This window comes from Pleurodeles waltl, chromosome 4_2, assembly GCF_031143425.1.
Source record: "Pleurodeles waltl isolate 20211129_DDA chromosome 4_2, aPleWal1.hap1.20221129, whole genome shotgun sequence".
Taxonomy (NCBI): domain Eukaryota; kingdom Metazoa; phylum Chordata; class Amphibia; order Caudata; family Salamandridae; genus Pleurodeles; species Pleurodeles waltl.
In genome coordinates, this window is record NC_090443.1 from 930,633,421 (window position 1) to 930,650,952 (window position 17,532).

The 17,532-nt window shown below is 41.4% G+C and overlaps 1 protein-coding gene across 1 annotated transcript in view; it reads right to left on the minus strand.

Moving 5' to 3' along the window:
* Positions 1-449: 449 nt before the first annotated feature.
* The window catches only part of LOC138293485 (cytochrome P450 4B1-like), a 123,220-nt gene continuing 106,137 nt past the window's right edge, over positions 450-17,532 (minus strand). Inside the window, exons 10-12 of the mRNA XM_069232724.1 lie at positions 12,640-12,704; positions 5,823-5,905; positions 450-1,344 (exon numbers count right to left, since the gene is read on the minus strand). Of these exons, the coding sequence (XP_069088825.1) occupies positions 1,176-1,344; positions 5,823-5,905; positions 12,640-12,704 (317 nt within the window). The 3' untranslated portion in view covers positions 450-1,175. The remainder of the gene's footprint in view (positions 1,345-5,822; positions 5,906-12,639; positions 12,705-17,532) is intronic.

The window sequence follows — 17,532 nt, forward strand, 5'->3', positions numbered from 1 at the left end:
GATCCTATATCTTATCTTACCCTTGATCCCACTAAGTTGGTGTCTTACCAACTTAGTGGGATCAAGGGTTTTTGTAACCAATTAATTGATAGACAAAATTGTTAGAGCACTACATAATACCTTCGAAAAAATAGTTAGGTATTGTTCAGCTGGGTGCTAATCCCTTGATCACCTATAAGATATAGGATCACATTGCTAATTGTGCTACAGTGACCTTAAAAAGTTATATTGTTGGGCATAACCCTCACTTATGTTATGTTTGTGATTTTTTTATGAGTATATGTTTTTTATGAGTAAATGTAATCAATGTATGAGTTGTAAATTCAATGTATATTGATTTGTGCCATAATTTGTGTTGTCATGATGAGGTATATACTGCAGCATGTGAATAAATTTAATAAATATGGGAAAGTAATTCACCCTTGTAACCAATAGTGATTATCTGGTTATTAAAATAACGAGTAGATTTGTCCCTGCCTGCTAATTTTTGTGATGATATTGTAGATGTTAAGAATGCATTTGCATAACTGTTGACAATCCTTATTCAATGTTCTTTTATTCAAGTAAGGTACATTCTTTGCCATGGCTCAAAACTGACATCTTCTACCTATGTAAACAATAACTGTGCAACTTCTCCAACTTTCCTTCACTCATATTATGGTTTTATTTATGTTTTTCTCTATGTGTATGTGTGCAGTAGTGTTGTATGTGCGTTAATGTATGCTCCTGTGGTTTCCTACATACCAGTAGGTGTTGCATACTGGCAGGCGTACACCAGAATATTCTAGGAGTATGTGAGCCTTTACAGTTATGTGCCTTTGCATGTGTGTAGGCAGTATATTGTGCCCTATAGCAGTGGTTCCCAACCTGTAGTCCGGGGACCCCTGGGGGTCCGCGAAGCCCCCACAGGGGGTCTGCGACTGCTTGGAAAGCTAAATAATATTAACAGATTAGGTCCCAACAGTCAGTGGAGGGGGTCCTTGGATTCTAATAATGATTCAATGGGGGTCCCCAGGTTCCAGTAATGATAAAGTGGGGGTCCACAGAAGTCAAAAGGTTAGGAACCACTGCCCTATAGCATTGCTGGCGCTTGTTTTCTTGTTGGTTCAGTTTGTTTTTCTAGAAAAATATAATTAAATACATATGAAATTTCACTCTTAAAAGATGCACATGCATTATTTCCTTTTCTTTAGAAACAGGTGTATTCCATTTAAAGACTTGAGCACGAGCTGGGGTACTTTTTTCGGAGGCTTTGCTTCATCTGGAAGGAGTTTGAAGCGCAACAGAGTCAGGGCCAGAGCTACTTTCATCTCATTCATGGCAAAGGTCTGGCCAATGCAATTCCTGATGAATAAAACACAAAACATAAATAAGAAAAAAACAGAATATGCCTGTGGATTAAATGATTCATAGTGCTAATTGTGACCTACAAATTCCTCACCCTCCAATTACAAAGTTACAACAAGGACAGGTCTTGTATTCTTTGACCAATAAATCTTTACACATGAATCGAGCTTTCATGAAATTTAAACTTGTGTTGTTCAAACCAAATTGTCTAATAACATGATGTTTAAAATGTAATTTCACATGTGCTCTTCACTACTTCAGGTCTGAGGCTCCTCTGGCCTTTTTAGGGGCAAGCGCAAAGCGCTCCGTCCCTTTTCTAATCTCTCTTTAGGGGGCTTTTAAGCATGCCCATGCTACGTCAGCCACTTTCATTGGTTCGTGGGCTTGCCTTTTAAAATCGGCTTGTTTTCATTCTTGAAAGGCATGCATACGTCATGCCTTTTCCAGTGTTTAGCCCTCCTCGAGAGCACCGATAAACTACTGGAAACATACGAAGCTCCATGTTTTCCGTATGGTTTCTGGACTACTTTTTCCTCTTTATTTCGCAGCGCGATCGCGCTAGTTTTTTCTTCTTTTTTTTAATTTAATGTGGCAAGAATAGTCCGGTTAGGAGTTTACAACGCTAATAGCTCTAACTCGATGTAATGCGAAACCCATTGCATTACAAATGCGTATTTTGGTCTTTGCTTTCTATGACTGGCATGTGCACACACGTACAAACAGAAAAGATACTGCATCAATGGAGCCGAACAAGCCCCTGCTCACTAAAGGTGAAGATGGGGTCGAGACTGGTGCCTTTAAGGACTTAACGATTTCAGCAATCTATATTCCCCATTGGCCTTTCTAGATGATGTGCTATGGGCGAAAACGCTTAAACTTCTGCTTAACAGCGGACAGCCATGCCGAGGGGTTCAGGTGTTAGTTAACTGGACCTCTTTTAGAGAACTGTACAAAAGAGGATTTGGTATTAGTAGCCTCCTCTTGACGCCCTAGTCTGGAAGTGGTGCCGCTTGATAAGAATGAAGGATAAAAACCCCCTCGGTAGATCTCCATTATGATGGTGCTGTGGGTCGGTGTGCTCAAATAATCAGCCCTGCCAGATGCTGAGCCCTGAAGCAGTACATAATTCCTTCCGTAATGAGGGACTGTAGTAGCTTCATTGAATGACTCCACATGTTTCCCTAGGGTGGGAAGGTTGTGTTGACATGGAGCGGCACGTGAATCCTCAGAAATATTCTATTTATTGATAATGTTTTTATTATTATTGAGAAAAATTGTAAGACTTCAATGACAAACATAGATGTCTAGTACAAAAAAGAGAGAGGGAAGAGATAAACATTGCAGTGTGTGTCATACAAGATTCATTCAGAAAAAACCAGGAATTTAATACATGCAAATCAGTAAATTGAAGCAAAATACATTTCCAATTCATTCTTACAAAGAATTCATTAGCATAGTCAGGAACAAGTGAAGTAATCCAGTCTTTAATATGATCACTTACTATGCATTAAAAAGTTAAGTAGACTAAGGGTAAGATTTATGAAAAGTGACGCTGCACCGAGTGCAGCACCACTTTCCCTGTAACCCTTAGCCCCCCTAACCGCAACCATGTGTGTGCCGTATTTAAAATACGGTACACCATGGTGCAGGGTAGGGGACAATAGAGTCATTTTTAATTACTCTATTGATGTACATTGCAAGAGTAGCGCCAAACGGTTGGCGCTACTCCTGCAGAGTACATAGAGCACATTCTAAAGACTGGAAGCCCGCTTTTAATGCCTGCTCTTGAGCAGGCGTTAAAAGTGCCATAATAAATGGCGCAAGGAAATCCCATAGATTTCCTTGCACCATTTTACTGGCTCCCCTAACAGGGGAATACCCCCTTTGTATACATTATGCCTGGCGCAGGAATAATGTAATGCAAAGGGTTACAGGGTGGCGCAACGCATGCATCGCACCACACTGTAAATACAGCGCTGGGATTTTGGCCTCGGTGGGCCACATTAATGTCAAAATTAATGATGTTAATGTGGCGCAAGGTGGCACTGGGGGCCTATAAATAGGCCGCTTGATTTTATGTACCGTTCTATGCCACTGATGTGCCAAGATTAAGGCCCTGATTTATACTTTTTGGTGTAAAACTGCACTAACGCAGTTTTGCACCAAAAAGTTTAGCACTTGCTTGCACCATTTCTGTGCACCAGCCGTGCACCATATTTATGGAATGGTACAAGACGGTGCAAAGGGTAGGCTAGCGTTAAAAAAAAATGAGGTTAGTTGGATGGGGCTAGCGGTATGGAAGAAGGGGGTTTTGCACCAAAAAATGACGTTGGGCAGGTTAGAGTTAAAAAAAATAAAATAACAAAAAAGACACTAACCGGCAAATAGTCATTTTGTGACGCAAAACCATCCATACCACATGACTCCTGTGTTAGAAAAGACAGGAGTCATGCCCATCACCTCAGTGGCCAGCCCAGGGGACCAGGGTCCCCCGGGCCTGACCATTGCACCCAGTGCCATGGAGGGGGGCCATTTCAGGGCCCTCAATGGACCTTAAAAAAAAGACTTACCTGTAATTACCTATACTTATTTGGGATGGGGTTCCCCATCCTCCCCGTCCCTCTGGTGTGAGTGGGGGTGTTCCTGGGGCGGGCACCTGTGGACTTATTCCATGGTATTCCATAATGGAAATAGACCCAGAGGTCCACTAACTCCTGCCCTGAACCAGGTGTTAAAAAATGGTGCTAAGCAAGCTTTGCACCATTTTTTACCCCTCCTCCCTCCCGTGTGTGATTTTAGCACGGGGGATAAATATGGCGCTAAGGCCACAGAGTCATTTTTTGCAAGGGAACGCCTATTTTGCATCTCATTGACGTAAAGTAGGTTTCCACGTCCAAATAATGACTTTAGCTACATAAATTTGGCGCTAGACGGGTCTAGCGCCAAAGTATAAATATGGAGTTAGTTTTGCACTGAATTTCGTTAAAAAAAATACGCAAATTCGGTGCAAAACAAGTATAAATATGCCCCTAAAAATTCTAAATGATGGTGCCAATATTACAGAGCCTACCGAGAAGAGTACCTGAGATTCGGATTAATTAGAGATAGTTGCTCTGATGATGCAGGCACTAGCACACATCAATCGGCTTCTAATGATTTATTAGTCATTATATTCAGATTTATATGTTCTAAATATACTTCTGGTCCTTTAAAATTAGAATCTTCTTAGTGATGAGTACCAACTTTCAGCCCTCCATTACAATTTTTATTTTAGAGGACAGATGCATTTTGCAGGTCCAAAGAGTCCATTCCGTTTAATTCTGGGAAGGCTTTTATTAGTTTTAAAAAACTTTTTCAAGTTAAGATGCCGAATAATTCTTCCAATAAATAAAATTAATTTGAAATTCATTTAGTTTGGTAAAAAACGTGGAATTCTTCATTCTTGATTTGACCTTTGATCTAGGAGGACTTATGTCCCTGACATGTTTATTTTGAGATTGTGATGGCAGGCCATTTTTGTTTTTTAATTCTTTTAACCCAGCTGGACTATCGTTAATAATTTGATTTACAGTGTGTCTTTTGCCTGAATCAGGTGATGAAAAAAGGAGCAGAAAATAAAGTTTTGGCTACTAGTACAAAACCATCACTATATTTTTTGAATACCTCCAGATTTACCGTCGACTGAGCAGATAGTAAATTCCTTTGTTTTTGAAACAGAGTTTAAACTTGTATGAATATCATTGGACACGCTGCTGGTGGTATTCCACTACCCTACCCTGGTTGGAAGTAGCAGATACCAATATGACATTGCCATTTGTGGAATACATCATACCGGGGTGCCTGTATTACCATAAAGAGTAGGAATAAGAATATGATGAGTGAGTTGCTTGGACAACTTACCCATGTAGGAGAAAACACAGCGCTTGTTCATTGCCGTGCTTTGTGTGTTCTGATTGGATATACTCATCAAGTGGAAGCAGCTGGTTCTAGATGCAGCCATTTAAAAGACCAACTCATTCCAGGTAGTGCTAACCACCTATCTTTAAATGAAGGTGGTAATGAAATTACTGCAGGTAGGCGTTTATTGCGTGTGTTGCTAACATGGAGGAGTGGAATTTACTACAGTCTGGCATTTATACGATCTGTGAATATAGCATCATCAGTGGTGCTTACCAAATACTGCAGGTGGAATTTACCCTTGGGAGAGGAGTCATCACATATCAACATCACTTACAGTTTGGAAAGAAAATCTTGTTGGCACACTCTGTAAAGGGGCCAAAATTGAATGATTAGGAAGGTAAGTTACTCCATTTCTGATAGGATGGTTGATACACATATTTGAGAGAAGAGCTCAGTTCATGGTTTGAAACAGAATTTGTCATGAGGTGTAAGCCACCATTCCTCTATGAACAGTCCCTCTCATTCAAATCCATATAGTTAACATCAGTGCAATCACTGGAACAAATTCACTGTACCTTGGACCAGCGGCAAATGGCAAAAATGCATGAGGTGATCGAGAAGATATGTTTTCAGGTGAAAATCGCTCAGGGTCGAAGATCTACAAAAACAAGGGAAAATCCATTAATAATGATGATATGATCTAACCAATAGTACCCAAAACCATAACTAATTAAATAAATGAAAATCTTAGTGACTCCAGTAAATCGGTCATTGAGGATTAGGCAGGGCTCACACCTGCACTTTCTGTTGGGTAATAGTCACTTTGAGAGATAGGGTAGTGGGAACGGCATACGCTGTCAGCCCATTGCCTTACAAGTTGATTATGCCCTGTAGTTCTCACTAACTCTTCTAATAATCAATGACTTATCAACCCTCAGTCTGTTTGGCAAACACGCCTATTCCCTTTCCTAGATTTTCAAATATTTATGAATTTATTCCTTTTAAACACCCCAGCATTTTCTCAGGCTCCTTTTCCCCATGATCCTATACTGGCCATTGATGAGTCTGTCAGATCCTGGGCCAGAGCTGCCTTACCTCTTTACTTAACCATATTCTAACTTCATAAACTTTACACGATCTTGCAAATCTTAGACCTTTGTCTAGGCCCATTCAAAAAATTATTTACCATATCCTAACTTTATAAACATTACCACTATTTTGTAACTCCCAAACCCTCATAAGCCATTCAAATCCCAAATGGAAGTAAATAGGCGTATTCGCCAAATGTAAGATTTCAATGTTCAGAGCAATAACTGCAACTCAAGATTTTGCCCACAAAACATTTTTCCATGTAATAATAGGCTGAATGTTTGTGGGTACAATAAACACTTATTTGGGTTGTTCACCTTGTTACTTCGCAAAATATACAGTTGTATTTGTATGTTACCCCTCACTCTGAGGTTTGAAACTCAGGATAGTCTGGTAATATGATGTCCTCTAAATACTGTATCCTAGGATATAAATAATTACATCAGTATTTGCTCTGGACTCATAATGACCACCTTAGTTTTCATTTCTTCATATTTTCCACCAATAGGAAACTCGTAGCTCAGGGTTGTTCTTTCTGTCCCCACCTGGAACACTTCTCTTTGTTTTGAAACCTTGGTTTTCATTTCTTCATATTTTCCACCAATAGGAAACTCGTAGCTCAGGGTTGTTCTTTCTGTCCCCACCCTAGACACTTCTTTGTTTTGAAACCTTAGTTTTTAATGCATCTTCTTACATAGGAGCAAAAGATACAACTGTTTCAACTGGACACGTAGGAAAAAGTAAAAAAGTTTATCAGATTTTCAAAAAAGTTAGTAAAAATACTTGTAAGTTTAATTTCAATTAAATGTTATTTTGTATAAGTATTTTAAATGCAGAACATAATAAAAAGTTATAGCACTATTAACTTAATTGAGATTTACATTTTTGATCAATTTAAATATATTAATTTAAATTAAAATTGTTTCTTAGAAATATTTTCACTTGAATTAAAATGGATATATTTATTTATTATGTATTGAGAATGGCTAAAAGTTATGTATAAAAATAATTTGAACTAATTTAACTATTTTTAATAACTATTAAACTTGCACAAACATCAGCATTTGTCTTCTCACACTGGGTAGCAGGTTTATTCATTTCAATATGTTTAATGCTACAGCTCAGGGTGAGGACAGGTGTACAATTTTCTTGGCCTAGATTTGGACAAATCAGTTTAATGAAACAGTGTTAGACGTTTAATTCTTGGTGTGGTCTCCCTTAACTTTTTGCCTCTGTTCCCCAGGTTGTTGATGTGTGCTGGACTCTAATTATACTGTTTGTTACTCTGGGCACTTTACCACTGCTAACCAGTGCTAAAGTGCAAGTGCTCCTTTACAAAATGTATATGTAATTGGTTTACCCATGATTGGCATATCTGATTTAATAGTAAGTCCCTAGTAAAGAGGATTAGAGGTGCCAGGGCCTGTAAATCAAATGCTTCAAGTAGGCCTGCAGCACTGGTTGTGCCACCCACATAAGTAGCTCTGTAATCACGTCTCAGACCTGCCATTGCAGTGTCTGTGTGTGCAGTTTAACCGTAAATTCGACTTTGCAAGTGTACCCACTTGCCAGGCCGAAACATTCCCTTTTCTTACATGTCAGACACCCCTAAGGTAGGCCCTAGGTAGCCCCAAGGACAGGGTGCAGTGTATGGTTAAGGTAGGACATATAATAATGTGTTTTATTGCTACATTCATTTTTCACTATTGCAAGGCCTGTCCCTCTCATAGGTTAACATGGGGGCTACCTTTAAATCTGATTAAAGTGTGATTCCCTTTGTGAGCGGATGGACATGTGGAGTTTGGGGTCAATGAGCTCACAATTTAAAAATACATCTTTTAATAAAGGTGATTTTAAGATTGTGTGTTTGAAAATGCCACTTTTAGAAAGTGAGCATTTTCCTGCTTATACCATTTCTGTGACTCTGCCTGTTTGTGGATTCCCTGACTGGGTCAGTTCGACAGTTGGGCTGGTTGCACCTCACACTAGACAGTGACACAGGGAGCTGTGGTGTAGCCTGCATATCCTGATGAGCCACCTGTGCTAGGAGGGAGGGGAGGATTGGTCACTGACACCTGAAAGGGCTGTGCCTGCCCTCACACAATGCAGGCTCCAACCCCCCTGGTGAGTGTCTGAGGCCTGGCCTGGGCAAGGCAGGATTTCACATTCAAAAGAGACTTTACTTTGAAGTAGGCCTACTTCAAAGGAGACATTGGGTATAAGAAGGGCACCCAAAACCACAGACTTGAGAAACACTTCTGGAAACAAGAGGAACCTCTGCCTGGAGAAGAGCTGAAGAGCTGAGGAAGAAGAGCTGCCCTGCCTGTGACTGTGCTTTGTGGAGCTATCCTGAAGTTGCTGCTTCTGCCAGAGTAAGAGGGCAAAGACTGGACTTTGTGTGCCTTCCATCTTGAGAAGAACTCTCCAAGGGCTTGATTTAGAGCTTGCCTCCTGTTGTTTGAAGTCTCCGGGACAACAAAGACTTCTCTCTGACAGCACCTGGAGTCTCTGGAGAGACTCCTACTCTGCCCTGTGGTGCCCATCCAGTTCCTGGAACCCTGAAAGGAGAAGCTGGCAGCCTATGAAGAGGAAAGTCATGCACAGAGCGCCGTACGGGGAAAAGATCAACTCGACTCCGATCTGCGGCTAGAGAAACAACGTGCCGCCAGCTTCTCGGCCGAAGAATCGACGCACAGAGCCGGAGAAATGATGCTCAGCATTGCTGACGGAGGCTGAGAGATCGCGACCCGCGCTGCGTGGTTTTCGGATCATCGTGCGGCTGGATTTCCGACGCAAGTACAGCTGGGCATATAAAAACAAGGCAAGGCCTGCCCGGACCCGAGAGTGCTGACCGGATCGACGCATCGCTCTCCTGCGGAGAGAAGTAACAGTGCACCCCGACCTGACGAAAGGAGAAATGACGCAAGGTCCCGATCGTGAGTCGAATTGACGCATCGCAAGCCCTTTTTGACACTCTCATCCGTGCAGGGTTATTTTTGACGCACCCAAGGTACTTTTTCATGCCAACAGTGTTAGTGTGTGTTTGAAATTACTTAAAGACTCTTTTTGATTTTTAATTGATAACTTGACTTGTGTACTGTGGATTTTTGTCGTTTTGGTCTTGTTTTGTTTAGATAAATATTTCCTAGTTTTCTAAACCTGTGTTGTGTCATTTTGTCGTGATTTCATTAAGTTACTGTGTGTGTTGGTACAAATACTGTACACCTAGCATTTGGAGGTTAAGCCTACTGCTCTGCCAAGCTACCAAGGGGGTAAGCAGGGGTTAGCTGAGGGTGATTCTCTTTTACCCTGATTAGAGTGAGGGTCATTGCTTGAACAGGGGGTAACCTGACTGTCAACCAAAGACCCCATTTCTAACAAACGGATACAAGGGTTTCAGATGCAAGGTGAGTGTAGAAGGGATGTTATGCAGACATGAGGATACGAAGCCCCAGTCAAAACTTGTCTCTTATTCCTAATGAAAGACACTGGCTAAGTGTGCAAAGAGTCAATAATTAAACTAGGATAATGGAAATTCAGCAGGTTCAGGAGGTACGTCAGACCATAATGGAAAGCTAGGACAGGTGATGTTTAAGTTGTGGCTATCAATGAGGGGCAACAAAACATTGCAAATGTCGTTTTTGTGGTCAATCTATCATGGAACAGTCAGAAGTGTTTGCAAGGAAGGAGTATGAGATGTTACTTTCAGGAAGTGGAAGATTAGTGGGCTTGTGGTGAGCTAAACTCTGGCGACTAGGAGTGGACAGAGAGGAAATAGACCAATGTTAGACTGTGGGAGAATGATATAGTGGAGATCGCAGAATTAGAATTGATCAAGAGCATTTAGGAAGATGTAAAGGACAAACGGACTGGTACAGAGGAGATATGGACACAACTGTTATCGTGCGGGTTGTGGAAGGGTGCAGAAAGCTGGAAGCAATATTTGATCTAAACTGGATTTGCGGTACCAAACAATTGTACATCTGCTACCAAATCTCAGTTTGGAAGGGATGCCCTAAACATGTCCCTCCAAATTGTGATTGGGTATCCATTTCTAAACCCGGTTTGTGATTCCGTGGCCCTTTAACAAATTGCAACATGGTTTTAGAGAATGCTTAAAAGCTATATGTATCCTGTGCAATTCAGTAAAACATTACATATTTTCCACCACTGTGAGGTCTCTCTTATACTTGAAGGTGAAATAGACGACTCAGATCCCATGCACAGCATAACATTTTAATAAGATTATAATCATGTGGAATACAATGGATTAACTACGGGTTACCATTAGTTTCAGTGGTCATTGCTAGAATAACTAAGTGTGTACAAAGTAGAGAAACAAAACAAATGCAGATCACATGTCATGTGATATGAAAGGCAAAAATGCTTGGTGTTTGCAAGAGGAGTAAGGTAAGCTGTAAATTTTATCGAAATCTTAAGTAGTTGCGAAGAATGACTATTAATGCAGATATCTGGTTGTCAAATGGCCAGCAAGGCACAACATAAGTTACCTTCTTTCTCTCACAATCCTTTCGCCCTTCTACGCCTTCCAGAGGCCTTAAGACTTTGCAATTCTACCAACTCTGGCACATTGGTTTTCCTCATCTGCCCCAGCAATTGCCCCTGTATTATCGGAAGTCTGTGATGCATCACTAACTCCATCAAAGGTCGCTCCTGCTTGGGTGTAACATTGTGGTACCCTTGTTAAGAAAAACTGACACTATACTTAAGGTTTGCTCTAGTATGTTCATTAGCAGCTCTTCTGCTTCCTTGAGGCCAACAATGTTTTGAATGCTGCCTAATCGAGATTCTGTCCATTCCACAATTGCCTCAAATAAGCTTTGGATTACCTTATATAGGAGCAGTATTGCTACTATGATCCTTTTAGAACGCCCTGCAGCCCCAAGCACAGCGTCTCATTTTGGTCTCATCTCTTGACTCTTTTGTTAGGATTCAAGCACCACACTCAAATGACACTCATCATTCCCTACCCAGCACTCTCAGCCTGTCTTTCTTTTTAACCTGTGCAAACACCAGAAAAACCCTTTAGTTGCTGAGTTCCTCAAGAACTTTCCCTCAAACCTACACTTCTAAATATGTTTTGCCACTCTCCTGATGCGCCTCATTTATTCATAGGGGCATTCTTCCATTCCATGATACCAGACAACATATCAGCATGGACAACATGATGGGAAACATCAGGCTAGATTTTGTGTCCGTCTTTCTGATACGGCCTGTTGGATGAGGAAGAACTCACTCAAACTGAACTCAGATACAACAGAGGTTATTTTAGGAGGATTATTCGCATCTAAAGATCCTTATGGTGGACAGAGGATCCTGGAAATCCTCTCAGCCCTGTTCCCTAGTAAACACACTATGTTAGAGTTTTAATGTTGATGTGCTAGGCGTTCCATCACAACTAGCTTGGACTTCAACTACCTATTTCTAATTTATTCGACACATGCATAAAGTTCTACTTCTCCTTTCAGTGAGCTCAAGGAAAATTGTAATTCAATACATTATTATCCATTTCGATTAGGGTATTTAATTACTTAGCTCTGCAAAGGATTTCAATAAATCACTCTAATTCAGGTTGTTCAGAATGCCATTACTCGTCTCACCCTTAACATTCCTAGGCATTCTGCCGTATCACATCTCCTTCCCAGTTTTGCTCCACTTCTGGATTAAAGGACCTATCCTGTTCAAATTTCTGTGTATCTGTCAATGAGCAATTTACAAAGTTGGACTTTATTTTTTTCCATGCAAGTTTCTCCCCTATATGTCTGTTCAGCAAAATTGGTCAGCACACTTGCACCTCCTTCGCCTACCAAAAGTAAAGACGGCCTGACTGGAGGGCCATGCTTTCTTCTGTCTAGCTGCAATACATTGAAACTTGCTGTTTGTCACGATTAGGAGTCTTTACCATATTCTACTCTTCTGAAAATGTTTGGTAGCTAGGTTGTTCTCGTTAGGCAACTAATTCGGCCATTCCATGTGCTCAAATGTAGGTTAGTCTGTGTTAAGCAACAGGGCACCCCTGTGGTAACAGCCAGGCTATACAAACCCCTTCTTAGACACAGTCACCGACTTTTTATGTTTCAAGTTCAGGTGTAGAATCCATTGAATCCATTATTGTTTCAATACTGAACCATAGTTCAAATATATGATGCAATTGTACATACATATTAGTGTCCCTACATCCACTCTATAGCTTCAAGTATTTAATACAGTAAAAAAACACCTACACTGTTTCTAGGCTGTTTCTAACTAACAAGCAGGCACTACAAAGAGGAAATTCTGTACCTCTGGATTGCTCCATACGCTGGGATTTCTGTGAAGAGCAAAAATACTCAGTCCCAACAAAGAACCTATGGAAAAGGAGATGAACACATTGTGGAAAGAAATATCTCAAATAAAGGATTATACATAACTGAATCAAAGTGCATTAAGTCAATGACAAAACATAACATAGATATTCAGAGAAGTCTTATTCTTAACTGTACAAATCATATACAGTGCAATTCTACCGGTCATTGGCTAAGAACGTCCACTAAATTGAGTCTATCCCAAGTTTTGAAATCTCTACCAAAGATGAGAGAATGAATCTCAAAATGCAATACAAAGTAAATTGCACATCTCGTTTTTAGGGTCGACCGCACAAGCGATCTAGCCTGTTGTTATCTCTTTATGGGCTTTTAACCATGCCCACTCTTGCTATTCCTTCTCTGATGTGCTTGTCCTAAATGCTTCATTTTTATTGGTGCATTTCGTAAAATGTCCCTCCTTCGTGTGCTGAGTTTCCTACCTAGTCGTTTTAACTAAGTGAACATTTCTGTTGGCCATCACACTACATCACGCTTCCTCCTGTTACAGCGTGTGGGGGCCCCTCCTCTGGCGTTGGTTTGCCTTTCTTCCCAGCCACGATCCTTTCTAGACATTCACGCAATAGCCAATAACTCTCGGGCTCACGCTCATGGTGGCCGTGGAGCTGGCGCTTTGGATCGGCTTGTTCTATGTGCTGTCTTTGTGGCTAGCGAATTACTAGCAGCAGCTTAAAGGCCTCCTGCAGTTTGTCATGTTGTGGCTCGTTTCACCGTTGTCAATTCTCTTGTATAGTGTCATTTAAAACAAAACAAAAACAATATTGATGACAAACATGTTATTTTAAAAAGCTTTTCTTCATTTGGAACCGGAGAAGAAGTTTACGCGAACATGTTGAGTCTTTTAGCTGCAACAACTGTTTTGTTGATAAAACCTCGGGCTTACACTTGCTCTGGCACTTAATTCTTTTAATGTTAATGCTGGTTTTAAAGCATGTTTGTTCTGCATTAGCAAATGTATTAATTTACAGAGTTATATAAGTATTAGCGTATTTGTTCTGTTTTCGAAGGCACCGTTTTATCCCGTCGCTCCCAGGGGTTTGACATCCCTGCCCCATGCACGGGAGCGCTCATGGTTTTCTTGCTTGGAATTTGGGGAGTCAAGGCGCCGAGTGAACCAGACAGCAGGCCTGTGAAGTATGCGAGGAACGCTGGTGAGTAAACACAAGTTTATAAATCATTCGATTGATGCCATATTCCATCTCTGCGCACACCGCCTGTGGTGTGGTTTTTAATGTAGCCCCAGTTTCCTTGGATGTCTGAGCTGGTGCAGAACCCAGTTGGTATGATCAGTGGGACTGCACATGCCAACCATTCGTGTCCTTCTCATGACCAAGCAAGGCTTGTTGTGTTTATGAAGACGAGTGTGTGCACAGGTGCATGTGTGTTAGTGCGGCCTGTGACAGTCTTCAATCAACGCAAAAGGTGTTATATGGTGCCGCTGCCAGATGTATGTTAGAGGGCACTAAGAAAGGTACATGTGGAAGAGCCAGCGCGATGCCAATGCGACACCCAAAATATTGAACAGTGCAGAGACCAGTGCACAAGATGGGAAGTTTCGTATTAAAAAAAACTACGCAAATCAAATAATTTACTCCAAGTTAACTTTTTATTTTCACATGCGTGATTGTGCGTTTTATTTTAACACCAGTCTGCCTCTACCCTGGCTCGTTCAAGGCACGTGTATGGTGAAGTCACTACCCTGAACAATCATTTCATCGCCTACTAATAATTTTAAACGTCCACTTCTTATAAGCGATGACACTGCACCCTTGACGCAGGCTGTTACAAAAGCCAGCTTTCCTAGCACTAAAGCATTACATCCACGTTGGATACAATGGGCCATGTCTTTGACAGCCACTGATGTAGACTATATTTTTGACCCAAAGTTACAAACTCAAGAATTTTTACAATACAAACTAGAATACCCAGGTCCAGCAACACACTGCCTATTGAACAATATTAATAATAACCAAGGAGCAATGGTGTTCCATAGCCTGAGCCTCAGTCAAGGCGGCATTCCGTGGTGTGCCCAATGATGGGTTAAGAGCCCCATCCTCCAATCCTCCAGGAAGGGCAACTCGTAAGTAGCTTCCCGTAGCAAACGCACCCTCAATGCGCATGTCTGGTAATGACCCCTCAGCAAGAACATCAACAGACCAGCGTCCAATGAAAGCAAGTGCTGCGTAGAAAGACAAACTTCCAGTGCATGTTCAAAAGAGCACCAGAGGCACCGAAACACAGGCTGCACAGAAAACAAAACTGGTCTGAATGACAAGGACCAGTCACACTCCAATTGCTCCAGGAGTGTTGCTCCAAAATACTGCATCATGCGCTCACGACACATCTGTGCTGATGAGAGCGCTTTCATACCTCCTTGTTGCGGCAGGACAGCCATTGCGCATAAAAAATAGCAACCGCAAAATGCCGCCTATTATAGCCAAAGTTATTGGAAATCCCCCGAAAATACTGGAGAATATTGAGTGGATGGCTGATGGCATTAAACCGAATATGTGAACGAAACCATAACCAACAGCCTTAAAGAAATTTGCTTAAAAGGGACCGTATCTCAGCTGACGACCTTGCCACCTGAAGTGCGTAGGTCTCGCGTGCAGATGCGAGAGCCACATGTTTTTGAAACAAAGCCTTAAGTCTGCTCAACTCGTCAAAATTCACATTAGAAGTAGCAATATGAGGCCAAATGTCCACTACCTCTTTTCTTTTAGTGGGAGGAAAGAGTACATTCCCGCAGCATGTAACAATCTTAGAGACCGAAACAACATAAACCAATTCGGCTCGCATCCCACAACAGTCTTCACCATTGAGGAGAACATAGCTGCTGTATGAAGGCACCTGGAACGTAGGTCTAATAAAGGGGACTGGAACTCCCTTCAGATAACAAGCCAAGTTTGCTGCAGATGCGTTACACGTCCCATGCAAGGACAGCTGTTTACAAACCATTGAATAGCTGACAGAAGTCGTGCATTCAATACCGCTAAGAAAGACTTCTTTCATGCCACTGAGACATTTGTACGAGAAGGGTAGCTCTCACACCTCATGGATGTAACTATCTCCGAGCCTTTCATATCTGCCTACCGGAATGTGTTTTAAACAGGAGGTGAATTGTAGTGTGGCAATAGGCAGATTAATGACCCCGTGTATTAAGCACTCAGGAGATGGTATTTCAGCCACAGTAAAAGGCAACCTTTCAAATTTTTTGATGTTTAGCATGACATAAGTCGCTTCTTTCTAAGCCATTAGTTGGTGTTGTCGCTGTCCATGATATAAGGAAGACATATCTATTTGCATAATTTCTATAGCAGAAGATACAATGTTATTTAAGGTGTATATCCAGTTGGACAGGGTGTTAATCCCATTATCTACAATAGCTAATGCCTTCTTTAAATTTTCCTGGTCTATTTGCCTTAACCGGGCAGCAGCTTCTTCTTGTGAAAGCTTCCAAATTTCATTATATACTTCATATAGGAAGCGTTTTCTGCGTTGTTTTCTTTGGCCTAACAGGAAGTCCTATAAGTTGGTGTTATTAGACAGGAGACTGAGGTGTTCTCTAACCACATCTAGTGAGGAAGTCTTTAACCATTGTTGGCACAGTTTCCCTACACTGTATGTTGTTACTTTACCCGCCTGTTCGGACGATATATAGCGAGGGTCCGGCCTACTAGTTCTAAAACCCAGAGGAGTTGATAAAACATTTGTGACACCCATTGGCATCTACTGGCCAGAATAACCACCCGCCAGGACGTGTCAGTGAAACATTAAATGTGCCATTCTGGACCCATTCATCAAGCTGATCTTCAGTTGCATTGATATATTTTTGCCATTTATAACATTTAGCTGGGGAAGGTGTTCAATCAGTTGGGCAATGTTCCCATTGTGTATAATTAAAAACAGTCTTTCGGCTGCTTGCTCTGTGGATGAAATGGTGCCCATAATAATTATAGCAAAACATATCACCATAATTCTCTTTAGATGGATAAACATCTTCATTTTCAAATACAGTATAATACTGTAATTCAGTCATCATAGAATCAAATGTTCTCACATCCCAATCATCAGAAACAACTACGGGTATTATTATGTTGTTCATTGAAAGTTTAAACACATATGGTATTTGAATGACCACCGTAGGGCCGTATACATCGAATGTTACTTTATCCCAAACAATCCCATCAGGAATTGGTATAGCGGAAATGTGTGAAGAAAAGTGTGGTTTTAGGACCTCATCCAAGCTCTGAGAGATGCCAGTGTTGCTGCTTACAACTTGTAGAGGAACGTCTTGACCAGTAGTGAGGGGGATTCAGGAACTACTGGCTGTTCCTTTTGGTCGGCTGTGTAGGATCGGACACATGGTGTAGTTTGACATTGTCAATAGAGACAAAACGATTTTCTTTGGTACCTGCCAACAGCAGTAGAATGACAGTTCTGGTACCGTGTATTCCCAAGCCTGGGACTGGTGCACGATAAGAAGGACCAAATTCCTTTTTCACAGCAACCTTTTCACATACTAGATCCCCCACTCTAGGAATCCAGCTGGTAGGTGTTACAGGTACATCCTTAATTCCTGTTTAGTCAGCACTGGCAGAAGAGTTGTCGTCACTGAACTGTTGTAATTCCTTTAAGACAGTGAAACGTTCATTTATGTCAAAAGGTGTTTCTGCTGCCTCCACGCCAGGACCATCAAGATCTGGAACATACATTTGAGTTCCGAACAGGGTCTCATATGAAGTACAACCTCCCAGGGACCTTGTAGGCAGATTGTTAAGTGCTCTCTGGACTCCATACAGGTGATTAAGCC